Genomic DNA, 17,882 nt, shown 5'->3' on the forward strand with positions numbered 1-17,882 from the left:
ACAAAGCATATCTAATTTAAAATATGAAATGATTTGTAATGATATACCTTTAAATGAGAACTTTGCAAGGAAGAAAGTAATTCATCAAGCACTCGAGTGCATGAGCTAGTCGGTTACTTTTTTTTAGCCTACAATAGATCAAAAAGATACGGTCTTATCAAATAACATGTGCTGATCACTTGGAGGATACTCAACCAGATAAATAAATGGAGAGAAAGGAAGTACCTAATCTGATCAAATGTTGCATGGATTATGAATGACCTACATCAGTCACATAGAAACAATGTTGAACAACATGTGTGGAAACAAAAAAAAAACATGACCTAAACCGGCACATGGAATTAATTATTTGAATTTTTTTGACAATTGAAAACATAATAATAGGAGGTGGCATTTAATCTTAAGAGAGAACGAAACACATTTCATTGCTAAAGTGATATACTATAATATTTTTTCTTCTCTGTAATGATCAGCAGGTAGATGACAATACATGGACTAACATCGCTGAAACAGTCGACAAAATTATAACTAAGAAAATCAGAAGTTCTAGAATACGTGCCTTTTCTGAAATGTAAATCAAGCTGAAATCCCTCGGCGTACATGTAAGTTGCCCGGATAATTTCAGTGGGCCATGACAACTTCCATGTTTTCCTGATATAGATGCTTAGTTGGCATCCCGTCGCGTCGCCACTCCCGATTTCCAACGTTCGCGCGATATGGCTGTCATATATCTTTGACTACAATGCACACATTATATAATTTTCGAGCAATAAGAAATGCCTTGGAGTCGGTAATATACTTGACGTTTAGGTAGAGGGAAAATGAGGAATGCACTTACCTTAGTCAGTACTGCAACAGAATATTAGTATTAGTCTGCACCTTTGTCTCTGCTTCTTTCCGCCTTTGCTTCTCTGGCCAAAAACCATCAGCTGTTTCTTGAGGCAAAAGAGAATGCATCTACAACAGTAATAAAATAATAATGTTATTTTGGATAACGATGATCCAACCAAATGGGGGGGGGGGGGGGGGAGGGGCAACCAAATCTATGGGAGGCAAAACGTCGAGCACAGAGCAGCCTAATAGATTGATCAATATTTGTGAGGGGGATTAAAAAAGGGAGAAGCAGAATCTTGAGCGGGCTACTACCTGAGTGGAGATCGGGGCTTGATATGAACACCAGAGGGGTATTGAAAAGAAAGGAAGAAGCGGAATCTTGAGCAGGCAACTACCAGAATAGGGATCGGGGCTAGATATGAACACCAGTAGACATGCAAGTTGGATCTTGGATGTCCATGGCCTTTTATACTTGGAGGCGGTGCCGGATCAGTTCAACTTAGAAATTTCATGTGTATTTGCAAGGTAGTCATGGCTATTGAATGTTTGGCATCATTGGACGGTTTCACGAAGGGCATACGTCGCAGCAGAGGGATTTACGGCAATTGAAATCGTAGGTTCTGGACGTGGTGGACAACTCTATCAGGGAACATGAACAGATAGGTCACAGGAGGAACGATTACAGAGTTGACACGAGGAAGAAGGGCCAGCGAGCGCATCAGCGACTTGTTTGGTGACGTGGAAGGCTGTATGTGCAGGAAAATGGGACCACTTATTAAGAATAGAAAGATAATGTTTTGCTACGGAAATTAAGCAAATGTGATTTTTTTTTTCTGAATTCGATATGTAGCATGTAACTCGTAATTCTTTTTTCAAATAAATGACGCTTTACTATTTAAAACAAAAGGTTTAAATATTACACCGTGGCATGCGTAACGAAGACATAATTCTTGTTCTTGGTCGAACTAACAATAGCAGTTGGAATGAAATAGCTAGCGTACACCTTGTAAACCCGGAACAAGGAACACGAGAGTTAATCAGTAACGACAGCCAGCTGAAAAGCATTGGCAATTCAGTTAGACAGCAGAACACAACCGAAGCAGAACACTCGTCGATCTGTCTGCCTTGGGTAGCCATTCGATCAGGGCGGCGGCGACAACAAGAGCGCGAATCAATCATCATTTACATAGGCTTGACACATAACATGCGAAGAAGAACATGGGACGGCGAGACAGAAGCACCACCGGAAATCATGACACGCACATCCTCACAGCGTCAGTGGCCAGCACGGCGAAAGAAAGCAAAAAAGGTTCAGCAGTAACTGAAGAACATGGAAAGGGCAAAGCTACGGGGGCTATGGCGCAGCATGTGGCGTCAGCTGGCCGCACGTACAGGCGCAGGAGGCGCGGGAGTGTCGGGCGGGGCGGTGGAGGACGAGGCTGGGTAGGCCGGCGAGCACGTAGTAGCCTGGTTCAGTGGTTCTCACGGGTGTCGCGGCCCCCGCGGGCGCGGGTACCCCGGGTCGTGCCGGGCGTTGGACTCTGTAGGGGGGTAGTCCTGGACGTCGACCTGCTCCATCTCCACCCTCGCCGGCACTACTTCCTCCTCCGCCGCGGTCGTCGCCGTGAAGCCGCGCGCCGCCTCCTGCGCACCACGGATTAACATCAGTAGCTGCCCAGCTCCCATATGTGTATCAGTATTGTAGATCCCTAAAGACTTGGTAGATGAGAGAGAGAGAGGAGCAAACCTGTCCGGCGGACTTCTCAGTGGCAGCCGCCGCCGCTCCATCATGCCGGCCAGTGCTGCCCGCTGCAACGAAGGAAGCGGCCGAGCTGTAACACGCTGGCGCACCCAAACGGCCATGAACAGGGAGGGCGAGCAAGTATACGTACCTGCAGAAGCCGCGCCGCCGAGGCAGCAGAGGGAGAGCAACACCATGAGCGCCGTGAGTCTTCGCTGCCGCGGCTGCGCCATCACATCGCCGAGCGCGACCCCTTCCTCGCTCTATTTGTCTCTCTCTCTCTCGTTCGTTCGTGCGGGCAGCGCGTGGGGAGTGAGGACGAGCACTTTCCGCGTCTTGTCTGGATCGATCCACCTCCTCCTCTTCGATTGACCTGTGCACAGCACACACTGTAGCCGCTTTGCTTAATTTATAGAGCAAGAGAGCATCGGCTCGTGCTTTGTCCCGCAGCTACCGCGCGCGTGCGACAAGCAGAGCGAGTGGGTGGCGGTGCTGGCCTGGGTGGGCAGACGACGGTGATCCAGCCAGCCTCGACCTTGGATAGAGATAGACACTGCTTCAGACTGGTTTGCCACGGCGTTCAGTTTGACCCTGGATACACCCAAGGGCAAGGGGTCAACCGCCGCATTATTATTCATCGGCGGGAATCGCCTCTTTTGCTCTGCGCGCTGTCGGGTTGGACTTTTGTTCGCATCCCAGATCCCCACTGAACCGACGCCTCATACATATTCTAATGAACCAAAACCAACGCCGAGATCACCAACCGCGCATTGTTTAAGGGTTGGTGCCTCGAGCTTATGATCTTCCCCACTTGATCAACTAATTCGCCCAGCAGAGAAAACAACGGTATAGTGCGGTCTAGCGGATCACGGGCACTCGAGTATACGATAGAGAAACCTAATGTATGGTCTAACTATTTGTCAGGGTATGTGGTTTTGGGCCATGAACTCATGATTCGAGGTTTGTCTCATGCTTTGGGCTTAGCTGGCACGTACGTACTTGCTTGTCACATGCTTGCGCTCTCATCCTTCATCTAGTTGTGGCTCGCGGGCTACCCGGCAAAACCGAGATAGATTTTTTTTTTGAAAAAAAAAAAAACCTAAGCAATGCCTTTGATTGATTTAGTAGAAAAAACAATACCACTGTTATAAACGCGACAAGCAAATACGGAGAACGATAAAAGAAAACGCAGCGGAGACACAAGATTTAACGTGAAAAACCCCTTCCAACACAGAAGGGTGAAAAACCACGGGCGTCAGCCAGTAAATACTTCACTATATCGGGAAGTGTTTACAAACGCCTTGGATTATCTTATAATCTGATAAACCCAACATGGCGGCTTACAAGATGTATATATAGGCGACGACGACGATCTGTACCGACGATGGGCCTCGCTCCGCTCGTCAGAAGTTAGCCACCCCATACTTATATGAATTTGGATCACAATATAACAAACTCCACCTTGAGAAAAATTCCATCTTATAGCATGAACTTCAAAAATCTCTCCTGAACAACAAAGAAAAACACTTGCTGACGCCAACAACCACTTGGTCTAAACAGTTATACCTACCAAGCTCGAGCAAAGCTCAAACTTGGAAACAGGACTGGCCTTGCCATCATATCAGCAGGATTATCATGAGTACTTATCTTGCATATCTTCAATTTACCTTGTGCAAGAATGTCGCGAACATAATGGTACTTGACATCAATGTGCTTTGTGCTCTCATGAAATATTTGATCTTTAGTAAGGTATATTGCACTTTGACTATCACAAAACAAGTAAATGCAAGAATCATCTTCACAAAGCTCAACATACAAACCTTTCAACCAAACATACTATTTGCAAGCTTCCGCAATTGCCATATATTCTGCTTCGGTCGTAGATTGGGCAACAACAGGTCGTAACGTCGCCTTCCAACTCACATCACACCTACCAACGGTGAACATATAACATGTGAGGGATCTTCTCTTATCCAAATCGGCAACAAAATCTGAATCCACATAGCCTGCGAGTCCCTCATCGGTCTTGCCAAACTTCAAGCAAGCTTTAGATATGCCACGAAGGTACCTGAAAATCCACTGAACAACTTTCCAATGTTCTTTACCAGGATTAGCCATGTATCGACTGACCAAACTCATAGCATATGATAAATCAGGGTGAGAACAGACCATGGCATACATCAAGGAACCAACACCACTAGAATATGAAACTCATGACATGTACTCAATATCTTCATCAGTACTAGGACATTGCAATGCTGACAATTTAAAGTGGGGAGCAATAGGTGTGCTAACAGACTTCGCATCATGCATATTAAAACGATGAAGAACTTTCTGAATGTAACTTTGCTGACTAAGAAATAACACACTAGATTTTCTATCTCATGTAATTTCCATACCTAGTATTTTCTTAGCAGCACCAAGATCCTCCATCTCAAACTCACTACTTAATTGTGACTTTAAAGTAGTGATCTCTTTCTTGCTCTTGGCAGCAATCAACATATCACCAACATATAACAACAAGTATATTGGTGATCCATTAACAAACTTGGTATAAACACAACTATCATACTGAGATCTCTTAAACTCATGTGCAAGCATAAATGAATCAAACCTTTTATACCACTGCCTTGGAGACTGTTTTAAACTATAAAGTGACCTCTTTAACTTGCAAACAATATCCTCCTTACGAGGCACAACAAAACCTTCAGCTTGGTCTATATATATCTCCTTCTCAAGCGCACCATGCAGAAAATCAGCCTTTACATCTAGTTGCTCAAGCTCAAGATCATGCATAGCAACAATACCAAAGAATGCACGAATGAAACTATGCTTTACAACTAGAGAGAATACATCATTATAATCAATACCTGGAATTTGGCTGAAACCTTTGCTACTAACCTTGCCTTAAACCTCGGAGGCTTATTAGGAGACAAACCTTCCTTTCTTTTAAATATCCACTTACAATGGATAGCCTTCTTTTGTTTAGGCAGGTGGGTGATACGTCTAATTTGCATCACTATTTTATATCATAATTTACTGTTATTCATCAATATATTTCATACTTAGAGGTAATACTTATGTCATTCCATCTATTTTTGCATGTTTGATGATTATTGGATAATTAACTGCCGGAGCCAGGATTTCGCTGGAAAAAGGACCGTCAAGACACCTTATTTCTGAATAACAATAATTCCCAGAAAATATACAGAAAATCCTATTTTGTCAAATGACGGAGGAAGCCAGAAGGGGAGGCCGAGATGGGCCAGGAGAGGGCCAGACCACCCCAAGGCGCGGGCCAAGCCCTGGCCGCGCCTAGGCATGGTCTGGGCGTCCTGGCCCACCTCTGACATTGCCCCCTCGCGTATTTCAACTCCCTCGATAAACCTAAGACGGGGGGGAGCGACCAGAGAAATATTCTTCCGCCGCTACGGGGCGGAGAACCAGAGAGAGAGAGAGAGAAAAGTTCTCCGGTAGGCAGAATTCTACCGGGGAAATTCCCTCCAGAAGGGGGAAATCGTCGCCATCATCACTGCCATCGAGATGGACTTTATCGGGATCATCATCACCATCATCTTCACCACCAGTACCATCATCACCGCCATCTCCACGCCGTCCCGCCGTGACATCTTGTGTTTGATACTTTTCTAGTTCATAGGGGAAACTTTCCCGGTGTTGATTACTCCTTGTAGTTGATGCTATTGAGTGCATTCATTGAATTAAGGTTTATATCCAAATTATTATTCATCATTATATCACCTATGATTATGATCCATATGATGTCTCGTGAGTAGTTCATTTAGTTCTTGAGGACATGGGAGAAGTCATGATGTTAGTAGTGGAACTATGTTGAGTAATATGCAATGATTTGATATTTAAGTTGTGGTGTTAAAGTGGTATCATGTGAACATCGACTACATGATACTTCACCTTTATGGGCCTAGGGGAATGCATCGTGTATTTTGCTACTAATTGTAGGGCTGCGGGAGCACAGAAACACAAACCCCCGTTAGGAAACCAGTGCACGCGGGAGTGTAGGATCTGCAAGTTTAAGGCTGTGGTTAGATTTATCTTAATTACTTTCTTGTAGTTGCGGATGCTTGCGAGAGGTATAATCACAAGTATGTATTAGTCCAAGTATGGGGTAGTACATTAGCATCGGTTCACCCACACAACACTTACCAAACCATTGAAGATTATTTAGCTATGTAAAGCGAAAGCCCATGACGAAATTCCCGTGTGTCCCCAGGAACATTTGGTTATCATAAGTACAACAACCGGCTTGTCCTTTGCTATAAAAAGGATTGGGCCACTCGCTGCAAACATTATTACTGTATTTTATTTACTCATACTTTATTTACCTGCAATACCAAATACCCCTGCAAACATGTTTGCTAGTGTTTACAACGAATCCTTGATCGAAACTACTCATCAACACCTTCTGCTCCTCATTGGGTTCGACACTCTTATTTATCAAAAGTTGATATGGGCATGGAGGCCTATGTGGAGGCCAATTTCAGGACTCCATCAAGCTAGGTGGTACGCCATCGAGGATTCAGGAGTGACACGCTAGGACGACCTACGCTATGTAATAATTAAGTCTAAGGTTGTGTCATTCATTCTATGTTAGGAAATAATGTAGCCAGGTCATGTGGTGGGCCAAATTAGGGTTAAATTAGTGTTGTGTTTTGTTTTGGGCCTGTCCAAACCAAACCAGGTCAGCCCACCAAGTGGGGCGCCCCAGCCCAATAGGGGCTAGCCGGCCACCTTCCCCTCATCTAAGGAGGTGGGGCGGCTAGGGTTTAGGGATAGCTAAGTTTAGGTTAAATATTAGGGTTTACCCCATTGCGTGTGTTCACGTGTATCATCCCTCCGGGTGACAAGGGATTAACTTATCAATGCCTACAAGTTGCAGACTAGGGTTTTAGTCGGAAGTAGAGGGCAAGTAGATCTCGAAGGTTTCAGCCGAAAAGTGCTCGACGATTGGAAAACTAGGGTTTCGTGAGACAATGAATCGATGCTTTCTTTGTCCCTCGACTCCCACTTATATAGGAGGCGGAGCCGAGGGATTCGTAATACACAAGTTACAGAGTCCGGAAGGGTTTCCAACTCATCCCGCAAGATTACAAATATTATCTCCTAATACAACTCTAGCTTTCCTTAATAGTAACTTGGGCTTCCGATTCTTCTTATCCTTCGAGTCGTGGGCCTTCAGTAAACCCCGGGTACCATCTTCGGCAGGCCCATTGGGGATGCCTATGTCAGTAGCCCCCGAGATTTTGCTTGAATCGCAGAATCAGGGAAAATCTCCAACTTTATATTTATTCAATAACTTTGCCAAATTTTATCACATATCTTTGGATACGTAATTATATATTGTACATGGATAATGGTAGTTGGGGCTAGTTCATCTGACGGATCAGGTACTAGTTAACTGCTCTAGTGGCAATCCGCAAAAACCTATTTCAAGATCACGTCCCTGGACATGATCTCGGGATACTGGTGTAAACTTCGACAGGTGCTGCTTAAGGTCTTACCATTCTGTCGAGTCCCAGTCATATTTTATCGGGTACCTAACGCGTCCGTTAGGATTTTTCTTCGTATCTGTTGATACGGAAAAAAGTAGCAAACCGACGTCAGAGACGGCGCCACGCCACTCAGAACGGATCAGGGGTCTTACCTTCGCAAAGTTTTGCGGCATTCAGAGATTGTTCACAACTTTGGCGCTCTGAGAATATATTGTCGAGTGCTTTTTCGGCTGTTGGAATAGCACATTTTATTGAGTCAACGGATGACTTATATTGCCCTCCCGATGGGAGTATATGTAGAGTTATTTATATAACTCGAAATATGCTCACTTTTTCTTCTTCTTTCTCTCTTTTTTATAATTTCATCGGGCACGCGAACGTCGTTCCCGATGGGAGTAGCCCCCGAGGCTACAGCCAAGGACTTGTGCTTGGGTGTAGGCTCAACGCCTTATGTTGCTATATTTTCCTTCTTTCTCGGAGTTTTCATATCTATCGGGTGCGCGACCAGCGCTCCCGATGGGAGTAACCCCCGAGGCTATGAGTAAATGCTTGTATTTGATCATAGGCTCTCGCCATTTCTATTTTGTCATTCTCGAGTTTTTCATTGTTCCAAAGTAGCCCCCGAGCATTTGATCAAAAACTTGTATTTGACCAAAGGCTCTCGAAATAATCAACAATCTTCTGCTGTCGCCATTATTATCAAGCTTCATAGCCGAATTTTTCTTTTGTTAAGGTGACATCACTGCTGACGATAGCCACGATAACTGTATCGGGAAAACGCGAGAATTGCGCTCTCTCTGCCTTGCGGGCCCAAATTGCTCATCAAGTTGACACGTCGTGCAAGTGGGGGACACACGTCCTCCACTTTTCCTGGCGCACGCACTGTAGCGCATGTTCTTTCTCTTCTTAATGAAATTACTTTTTTACCCCTTGTCCACGTGTACACCATCTATCCCACAATCTCTTCATCCAACGGTGCGTCGATTCACCGCACCTCTATTTAAGGTCATCGTCTTCCTCCTTCTACACTTTCGTTTGCGCCACACCTCTGCTTTTCCTCTGCAAAAAATCCTCCATTGCGCCCATTGCCTCTTGCGCTCAACCACGCCCACGCCTTTCTCCTCCACTCTCATTGATGCCACCACGCGCGCGGCTCACCAGGCATAGCACTCCCGAGTCCAAGATGGCCACCGAAGATCTGGAGTGGGATAGATCCAAGATCTCCAATCTGGATATGAACCTGCTGAAGAAGCTTGGGTTCACAAAGAAGGAGAACGCGCTGCGCTTCCCCAAGGAGGAAAGCTATCCATCGCCTCCAATCGAATACCGGGTCAGTTTCATTGACCACCTCATCCGCGGTCTTTCTCCCACTATCCACGAGTTTCTTCGAGGTCTCCTCTTTGTCTATGGGCTTCAGCTGCATCAGCTGACGCCCAATTCCATCCTTCACGTGTCGATTTTTATCACACTTTGTGAATGCTTCCTCGGAGTCCAACCTAATTGGGCTCTGTGGAAGCGTATCTTCTGCCTCCGCCGCAATGGCTCTCACAACGTCGCCTATAACATCGGCGACGTTGTCATTTGCGTGCGCTCTGATGTCGAGTACTTCGACATCAAGTTCCCCGACTCCGTCCAAGGGTGGCGCAAGAGATGGCTCTATGTGCATGAAGAAAGCTCCGACTCAGTGGAGCACAATATTGCTCCTTTCGACTGAGGAGCCAAGATTCTTTGTCGCCGTTCCTGGGATGCTGAAGCCACCGAAGATGAGAAGTTGGCGACAGAGGCGCTGATGACTCGCATCCATGAGCTCCAGAACACCCGTGGCAAGGAACTGTCGGGTATCCAGATCACAGCCTACTTCCTTAGGATTAGAGTGCAGCCTCTCCAAGCTCGCAAAAATCCCCTTTGGATGTACGCTGGTGAAGAAGACGTCGACAGGTGTTGGAGATATGCCCAAGAGGCAATAATAAAATGGTTATTATAATATATCTTTGAGTTTATGATAATATTTACATACCATGCTATAATTGTATTAACCGAAACATTGATACATGTGTGTTATGTGAACAACAAGGAGTCCCTAGTAAGCCTCTTGTATAACTAGCTTGTTGATTAATAGATGATCATCGTTTCATGATCATGAACATTGGATGTTATTAATAACAAGGTTATGTCATTATGTGAATGATATAATGGACACACCCAATTAAGCGTAGCATAAGATCACGTCATTAAGTTATTTGCTATAAGCTTTCGATACATAGTTACCTAGTCCTTCGATCATGAGATCATGTAAATCACTTATACCGGAAGGGTACTTTGATTACATCAAACGCCACTGCGTAAATGGGTGGTTATAAAGGTGGGATTAAGTATCCGGAAAGTATGAGTTGAGGCATATGGATCAACAGTGAGATTTGTCCATCCCGATAATGGATAGATATACTCTGGGCCCTCTCGGTGGAATGTCGTCTAATTAGCTTGCAAGCATATGAATGGTTCATAAGAGACCACATACCACAATACGAGTAAAAAGTACTTGTCAGGAGACGAGGTTGAACGAGGTATAGAGATACTGATGATCAAACCTCGGACAAGTAAAATATCGCGTGACAAAGGGAATCGGTATCGTATGTGAATGGTTCAGTCGATCACTAAAGTCATCGTTGAATATGTGGGAGCCATTATGGATCTCCAGATCCCGCTATTGGTTATTGGTCGGAGAGAAGTCTCAACCATGTCTACATAGTTCGCGAACCGTAGGGTGACACACTTAAGGTTTGATGTCGTTTAAGTAGATATGGAAATATGGAATGGAGTTCGAAGTTTTGTTCGGAGTCTCGGATGGGATCCAGGACATCACGAGGAGTTCCGGAATGGTCCGGAGAATAAGTTCATATACAGGAAGTCATATTCCAAGTTTGGAAATGATCCGGTGCATTTATGGCAGGTTCTAGAAGGTTCTAGAAAAGTCCGGAAGAAAGGCACTATGGAAGGGGGACTCCACAAGCTTGGCCGGCCAAACCCTAAGGGAGGAGTCCCAGGTGGGCTCCACCTGAGGTGGCTGGCCACCCTCCCTCAAGGAAAGGTGGGAATCCCACCTAGAGTGGGACTCCCATCTTGAGTAGGTTTCCCACCAAAGGTAGGTTTTGGTGTTGGGGTCTTATTCGAAGACTTGGGATACAACTCTTGGGGCTTCCACCTATATAATGAGGGGCATAGGGGAGGGGCCGGCCACACCTTGCCACCCTTGGCCGCAGCCCTAGTTGGCCGGCGCCCAAGCCCCCTCTCCCCGAACCCTAGCTACCTCTCCTCCACATACAACTCTCGCATACGCTTAGGCGAAGCACTGCCGGAGTTCTCCACCACCACCGCCACCACACCGTCATGCTGCCGGGATTCCGTGGAGGATCTACTACTTCCGCTGCCCACTAGAACGGGGAGAAGGACGCCGTCATCAACACCGAACGTGTGACCGAGTACGGAGGTGCTGCTCGATTGTGGCACCGTCAAGATCTTCTACGCGCTTTTGAAAGCGGCAAGTGATCGTCTACCGCAGCAACGAGAGCCTCCTCTTGTAGGCTTTGGAAATCTTCAAGGGTTAGTCTCGTTCATCCCCTCGTTGCTACCATCTTCTAGATTGCATCTTGGCTTGGATTGCGTTCTCGCGGTAGGAAATTTTTTGTTTTCTATGCTACGAATCCCTACAACAGGCTCTCCAAAGACCTTCCTGTGAAGGATTTGGAGAAACTGATCCGAAGAATCTCGTCGCTCAACATGAAGGATACTATTCTATCCTCTTGCCGCATTAAGCCATATAGTGGCGCCAATCCCCTTCCCGAGGTAATTTTTCCTCTTGACTACTATATTGTCTTCTCGAGTTTTTAGTATTTGTCGACTACTATCTTGCTAGCGTCTTTTGCATAACTTTTTGTCGACACTCCTTGTTTTTCACAGAACCATCCCGTTCTAGCTTCTCTTCCTCCTCTTCCTGAAGGTGGAGAAGTCGAAGAACGTACTATTGTCACTGATGACAACCAGGGTACTTCTCGTCCTGAGAGTGAAGTCGCGGGTTCTCAAAAATCCGCGGCTTCCTCCGAAAAAGAAGCCGAGTCTGAGGCTACTGCCTCGACACGCTCCCTTCCTTCCACTGTTTCCCCAAGGGACAAGAGGAAAAGGGATGAATTCACCGATTCCGGCGCCTCCAAAGCCGAAGAAGCTGGTCCTTCTGAAAGGAAGACAGCTTTCAATCCTTACGAGGATGCGCTTGTCAGCTCGTAAGTTCTTATTGCTCTTTGTTGTTTTGCTCTCGATATTCTTGCCTATGTTGCTTTTTATATTGTCGCCATTTTATTGCAGTGGTGACGAGGATGAAGATCAACCTATTGACACGACTGCTCGAACGAGTACGTCGCGTACTTTAGTTGTTTCTGAAGCTCAGCCTAATGGAGATGAAACGTCGCCTCCTCAGCAAAACATCGAGCATCCAACTCCACCTGCAAGCCCCCGTGCCCCTTCGCCAAAGAGGGCTAGGGTCGAGCCAGCCAAGGAGTGTAATAACCCAGAACATAGGAACAACGAAGGGTAGATTTAGAAATGGGATGTGCATTTCATCGCAAAACGGGGGAAATTTTCGCGCCTTATTGCAACTAAACCTAAGAGGGATCGAGGTTCTCTCTCATTTTGCACTTAGGGTTAGGCAATGTGAGTTAGGGAAATTTCGACATGATCTCTTTTGTAACTTGTTACTTTGGGGAATGTTTGCATTTGATAAGTGTTAAACAATTAACTATAAACATCACACCATATAAACATTGAATTTAGAATTCAAACACAAGATATAAAATTCAAATCACTTTGAATTTCAAAGTGAATATCAAATAATATTTCATCAAGAATATAAACATTACATAATACAAAGCTCATAAACCAAAACTTGAGCTTTATTGATATACAACACAATTACAAAGTCTTTACAATATTCTTGATACAAGAATTGAGATATATTGATCAGAATAAAAAGAAAAGGAAAATTACAAGTTTAATTCTAAACTAAACCTAAACTAAGTGGCTTGAGGATGATCTTCTGGCCATAGCATCATTCAACCCTGCAAAACAAAAACAGAGAACAAGAACTAGCCAGAATACAAGTGTTAACACAAAGTTCAGTTTGGACAGTTAGCAAAATAACACAAAGTTCAGTCTGGACAGTGAAACTGTCACAGCACACTTGTGCTTGTCCAAAACCTGGACAGCACAGGATAGGATCAGGCAGACCAAACCTGAGCAGTCACAGAGGGCTCAAGTTTCACCATATGAAGGCTGTTGCTAGGCAAGCAACAACAAGGCAATGCAAGGGGTGAGTCATAAAGCAAATGAGCTATGTGTCATGGCCAGGGAAGAAGTAGAGGCCATATAAATAGCACACAAACCCTAGAACTATGACAGTCGACCACATTTGCAAATCACCAGGTAAGGGTGAAGCAAGAACAAGCAACAGTTCATCCAGTTCATACTCAAGAACAGAAACCAACACAACCAACTTAGCCACCAGTAATCATGGTGACCTGAGAAGATCAACCAGACACTGGAGGTGAAGGGCTGTGCACAACAGAAACCCCAAGTCTGCATCAACCAAATATTTCACACTAGGAGCTGGAACAAGGTATACCAAATACCTGGACAGATCCAATGGATCTGATCCATCACATATGCATGAAATAAGCATGGGATGAGCAGATGCTCATATGGGTAGATCATCACTTGGTTTTCACCAAGGATTACTGCCAGTCAAAAGCTACTAAAAATAGAAAGCATCTAGGTACAGATCTTGTACACAGAAACTAGCACACATGCACAGATGCACACCATAGCCAGATCACATGCACAGATAGCACCAGTAGATGAATTGCAAGGATTAGCAGCTAAGACTACACAGTAAATCCTAAGCTATGAACCATCAGTAAACCCTAGATTTTCATCAGGCAAGCATATTGGCATTCATCTCAAGGATGATTCCCAAATATGCAAGCAAAGGTTGAGTAGCCACAAGATCCAACTAACTAAGTGAGCAACCAATCAGTAGCAAGGCTACTGAGGTCACATCACACTTAGCATCAATTAAAAGGAAGCCAAACCTAGCACATCATTATCCAGGAATGGATTCAGGTTCAATTGCTTGCTAAACACTCATGAATAGCCAAATCATTTGCAAGCAAGTCATTTAAATCATTACTGCATAAGCAGTTCATCATAATTTAATTAATACAAGCATGAATTTATCACAGATCCATGCTTAGCACTGACAGTAACATGCTATTAAGCAACACAGTTTAATCACTGCACCATAGCCACTGGAGCAAGTCTAGTAGCTTAAGTAAGCAACAGCATAGTGATGTTTGAGCATCAGTATCACAAGGAAATTGAATCACTTAGCCACAGTATTAATCAGTAAGCCATCACTGACATTGAATTGATCAAATGGATCAATTATAGCAAGTCAAGCTACATAGGGAAGTTAGCCAACAAGCAAGAAATGATCCAATGGATCATTGGCTTGCAGATACAGCACTGAAGCATATCACAGGCACCACTGGCACACACACAAGTGTCACTGATGCATCACAAATACACCTATACAAGCAAGTATGATATCCCAGTAAGAATAAGCAAGCCACAATCAAGCATAGCATGGCATAACTAGCTTTTGAGCAAGCACAGCAGAGCATGGTAAGTACAGAGCATGCTAGGAGCAGCAGAGAAGCAAGCACAGCATAAATAGCAAGCAAATCGACATGTGCCGATCAAGAATCGGTAATTGGGCCATGAGCTTGCAGTAGACAGAAGCACAGGAAGATTGCGCAGCAATAGCATGGCTCTGCGTGATCACAGGATCACCAGAGAGCAACAGAGCATGAGGAGGAAGAAGAACAGTGGCAAGGGAGGCGCACAGAAGAGAAGGAGGAGATGCAACACTTACTTGCGCCTGGAAGCAGAAGCTAGGGCATGGCGAGGCAGTGCTCGCGCGGCCCTAACAGCTGCAAGTCCAGGGTAGGCGCCGACGTTACGCCGGCGAACCCAGACACGAACCAGCACCACCGTAGCAAGCACCTGAGGCGACGGCACGAGTACTGTGAGCAGCACCCGCGCCAGGTCAACCCCAGGAGCGCACCCATCGTCGGCGAGGACGAGCGCTCGCCGGAGTTCGTCGAGGCGATTCTTCGCGAGATCCAGAACGGAGGCGATTCGCCAGGAGAGGAAGAGAAGGGGAAAACTACGCGGACAGATCGATAGATCTGCACGCGGCGGTTCAGGTTCGGTAGGTGGCTACGGCGGAGGAGCATGGCGATGGCCGGAGTGAGGCGGCGGCCATGGCGGCGACGCCATCGCCAGGGCGTCGCGAGAGAGAAGCTAGGGTTAGAGACGAAAAGCGAGAGAGGGCCGAGTGAGTGAGAGCGGTGGGCCGTTCGGCTCCACCGAGCCGCTATGGGATTGGCCTTAGTGGGCTGTCCCATGGGCTTAGGTTATTGGACTGGGCCCAATATGGGTCTAGGGGGGTATTTTGGTCTTTTAACATTTAATAAAAGGCCAGAACTTTACCAAATTTTAATAAATCAAATACAACTCTAAAAATCCATTAAAAATTGGATTAATGAATGAAAAATAAATCTTAACAAGAATAAAATATGAAATGAATTTATGAGACAAATTCAAAATTATGAATTTTAAGAATTTAAATAATAACTTGGAATTTTAAACTATTATTTCCTTGTGATTAAAATTCAAGGAAAAATCTCAAATAAGTTCAAATACTTATTTTCAAAACATTTCAAAATGAAATTCTAATATTCCAAGTCATTTCTTTTGGAAAAGGGTATTTTTCCCAGAAAAATACTATACTCCTTTTTATTCCAAAAACTATAGAGGTAACTCTATAATTTTCAATTATTTTTGGAATGATTAAGGGAATCACCAAGTAAATAGTTTTACTTTGAATTGTTGTACTTTGTGTGAATTAAAAATGGTTTACACTTTTAAATCAATTGTAAATTACTGTCAAAGACATAAATCTTAAAAGCAACCCTAAATTGTTATAACTCAACGGGGTAAAGGGATTCAACATAAAATAATACATCCATGATTGCATTATTTGGATTTTATAACATTGTCCTTACCGGACAATGATGCTTCTTACAGAACCCGAGGTCCAGGTTCCATCAACTGCATTGAACTGCACTATCTCGCAGTCCACAGGCAAGTTCACCCTTGCTCATGTCAACTTGAGTATTTTCTACTACTTTAATGCAAAGCTATATACTTATCATTCCTGCATCGCAAATGAAATGTTACTTTCCAACTATGAATATGACTATGTGGCTGGCAATGGAACCATGGTATGTGTTGATATGGTGGAGGTTCCATTGCAATGGGTTATATCACCCTAGGATTAATTACCAATGCCGTCCAGTGATTCTAGCGCCGTACAAACCGCGTTGACCATGAGATCTATAATGGCTCTGGGGAAGCCAGCTGTATCTTTTCCCTTCTGCACGCCAACGGATTGGTAGAGCCGGCGGGGTGTTGGAGGCACTGCCGTAGGTTGGGATAGCCTTTTAAATCCCCATCCATTAGTGATGATGGCTCTACGATCTATGAAGGATTGTCCGGAGTACACCGTGAGTAAAGCCGTATTATCGGGGGAAGTCTACTGGGGGTGTACGGTTGGACAAAAGGGTGGGTTTGCAGTCGCGGAGAAGGCGGTGTAGGCTTGGATCTTTATACCTGGCCTCACACCAAAGGAAGTGTGAACGGGGGCAAGTCCCTGCGGATGGCAAAAAGGGTGAGATCTCTTGTGGGAAAAGTAACGCACCTCTGCAGAGTGTATCAAATTGTGGCTGTCACTCCTTGTTCCGGGAAGGGAACCGCGAACGCAGCAGGAAAGGAACTCCACGAAGTTCTAATCAACCTGTGAAGACTGACGGGCATAGTTTTCATAATAAAAGCAACCTTTTGAAGAAATGATTTCAAAACATGCATTGACCTGCGATTTCCTGATCAATGGTCGTAGCTAGTGCATCAAACACCTTTTTATTCTTTTAGAACTTGCTGAGTACCCCTGTACTCACTTTCTTTCGACACCCTTGCTAGACTGTGATCCGGAAGTGGAGGCCATCAACGATGGAGCACCGGAAGGAAGTTACGAGCTGGTCTACGAAGAACCCGATCTTACCGGCGGAGTGGAAGGCGTAGACTATGGGATAGTCTACGGACCAGATGACACGGAGGTGGAGGAGTAGTGACACACCTTAGCATCATAGAGCCGAGCAACGTAGAACTTACCTAAATAAGTTGTTGAGCTCTCTTTATATTTGTTATGAGTTGTAATCGTACTTAAGTAGTATCTTAGGGTGTTCTCATAGGACCTGTGAGAATACCAACTTGTTAAGACAATGTTTGTAATAAAGTATGGAGTGTTATGACCTGCAATGTTTCTGTTGTACCACTCTGAGGGATATGGCAAATTGTGAAGAAGTCCCTTCACAAAGATCATATCAACGACTTGTATACTACAACATGCAGTGGTATGCTGGGTCACCGCAGCTGGTATCAGAGCAAATGTTGCGACCTTAGGTTGGAAAAACCTAGTATAGGGAAGAAACCTGTAGGAGTCTAGTAGAAATAGTAAAGGATTCTCTAGAAATATGGTGATTATTCACTTGAGAATAGCAAAACCATATATTTTAGTGCGATAATTCTTTATTATAGCTATTATGATGCAT

General features: G+C 44.8%; 1 protein-coding gene across 1 annotated transcript; it reads right to left on the reverse strand.

Moving 5' to 3' along the window:
- Positions 1–1,995: 1,995 nt before the first annotated feature.
- On the reverse strand, positions 1,996–3,066 carry LOC127342380 (uncharacterized). The gene is made up of 3 exons (XM_051368321.2): positions 2,727–3,066; positions 2,582–2,643; positions 1,996–2,478 (listed from the first exon to the last, which is right to left on the reverse strand). Exons 1-3 carry the CDS (start codon positions 2,806–2,808, stop codon positions 2,317–2,319), a joined length of 306 nt encoding a protein of 101 aa, XP_051224281.1. The 5' UTR covers positions 2,809–3,066; the 3' UTR covers positions 1,996–2,316.
- Positions 3,067–17,882: the final 14,816 nt, after the last annotated feature.

This window comes from Lolium perenne, chromosome 3 (assembly GCF_019359855.2).
Source record: "Lolium perenne isolate Kyuss_39 chromosome 3, Kyuss_2.0, whole genome shotgun sequence".
Taxonomy (NCBI): Eukaryota; Viridiplantae; Streptophyta; class Magnoliopsida; order Poales; family Poaceae; genus Lolium; species Lolium perenne.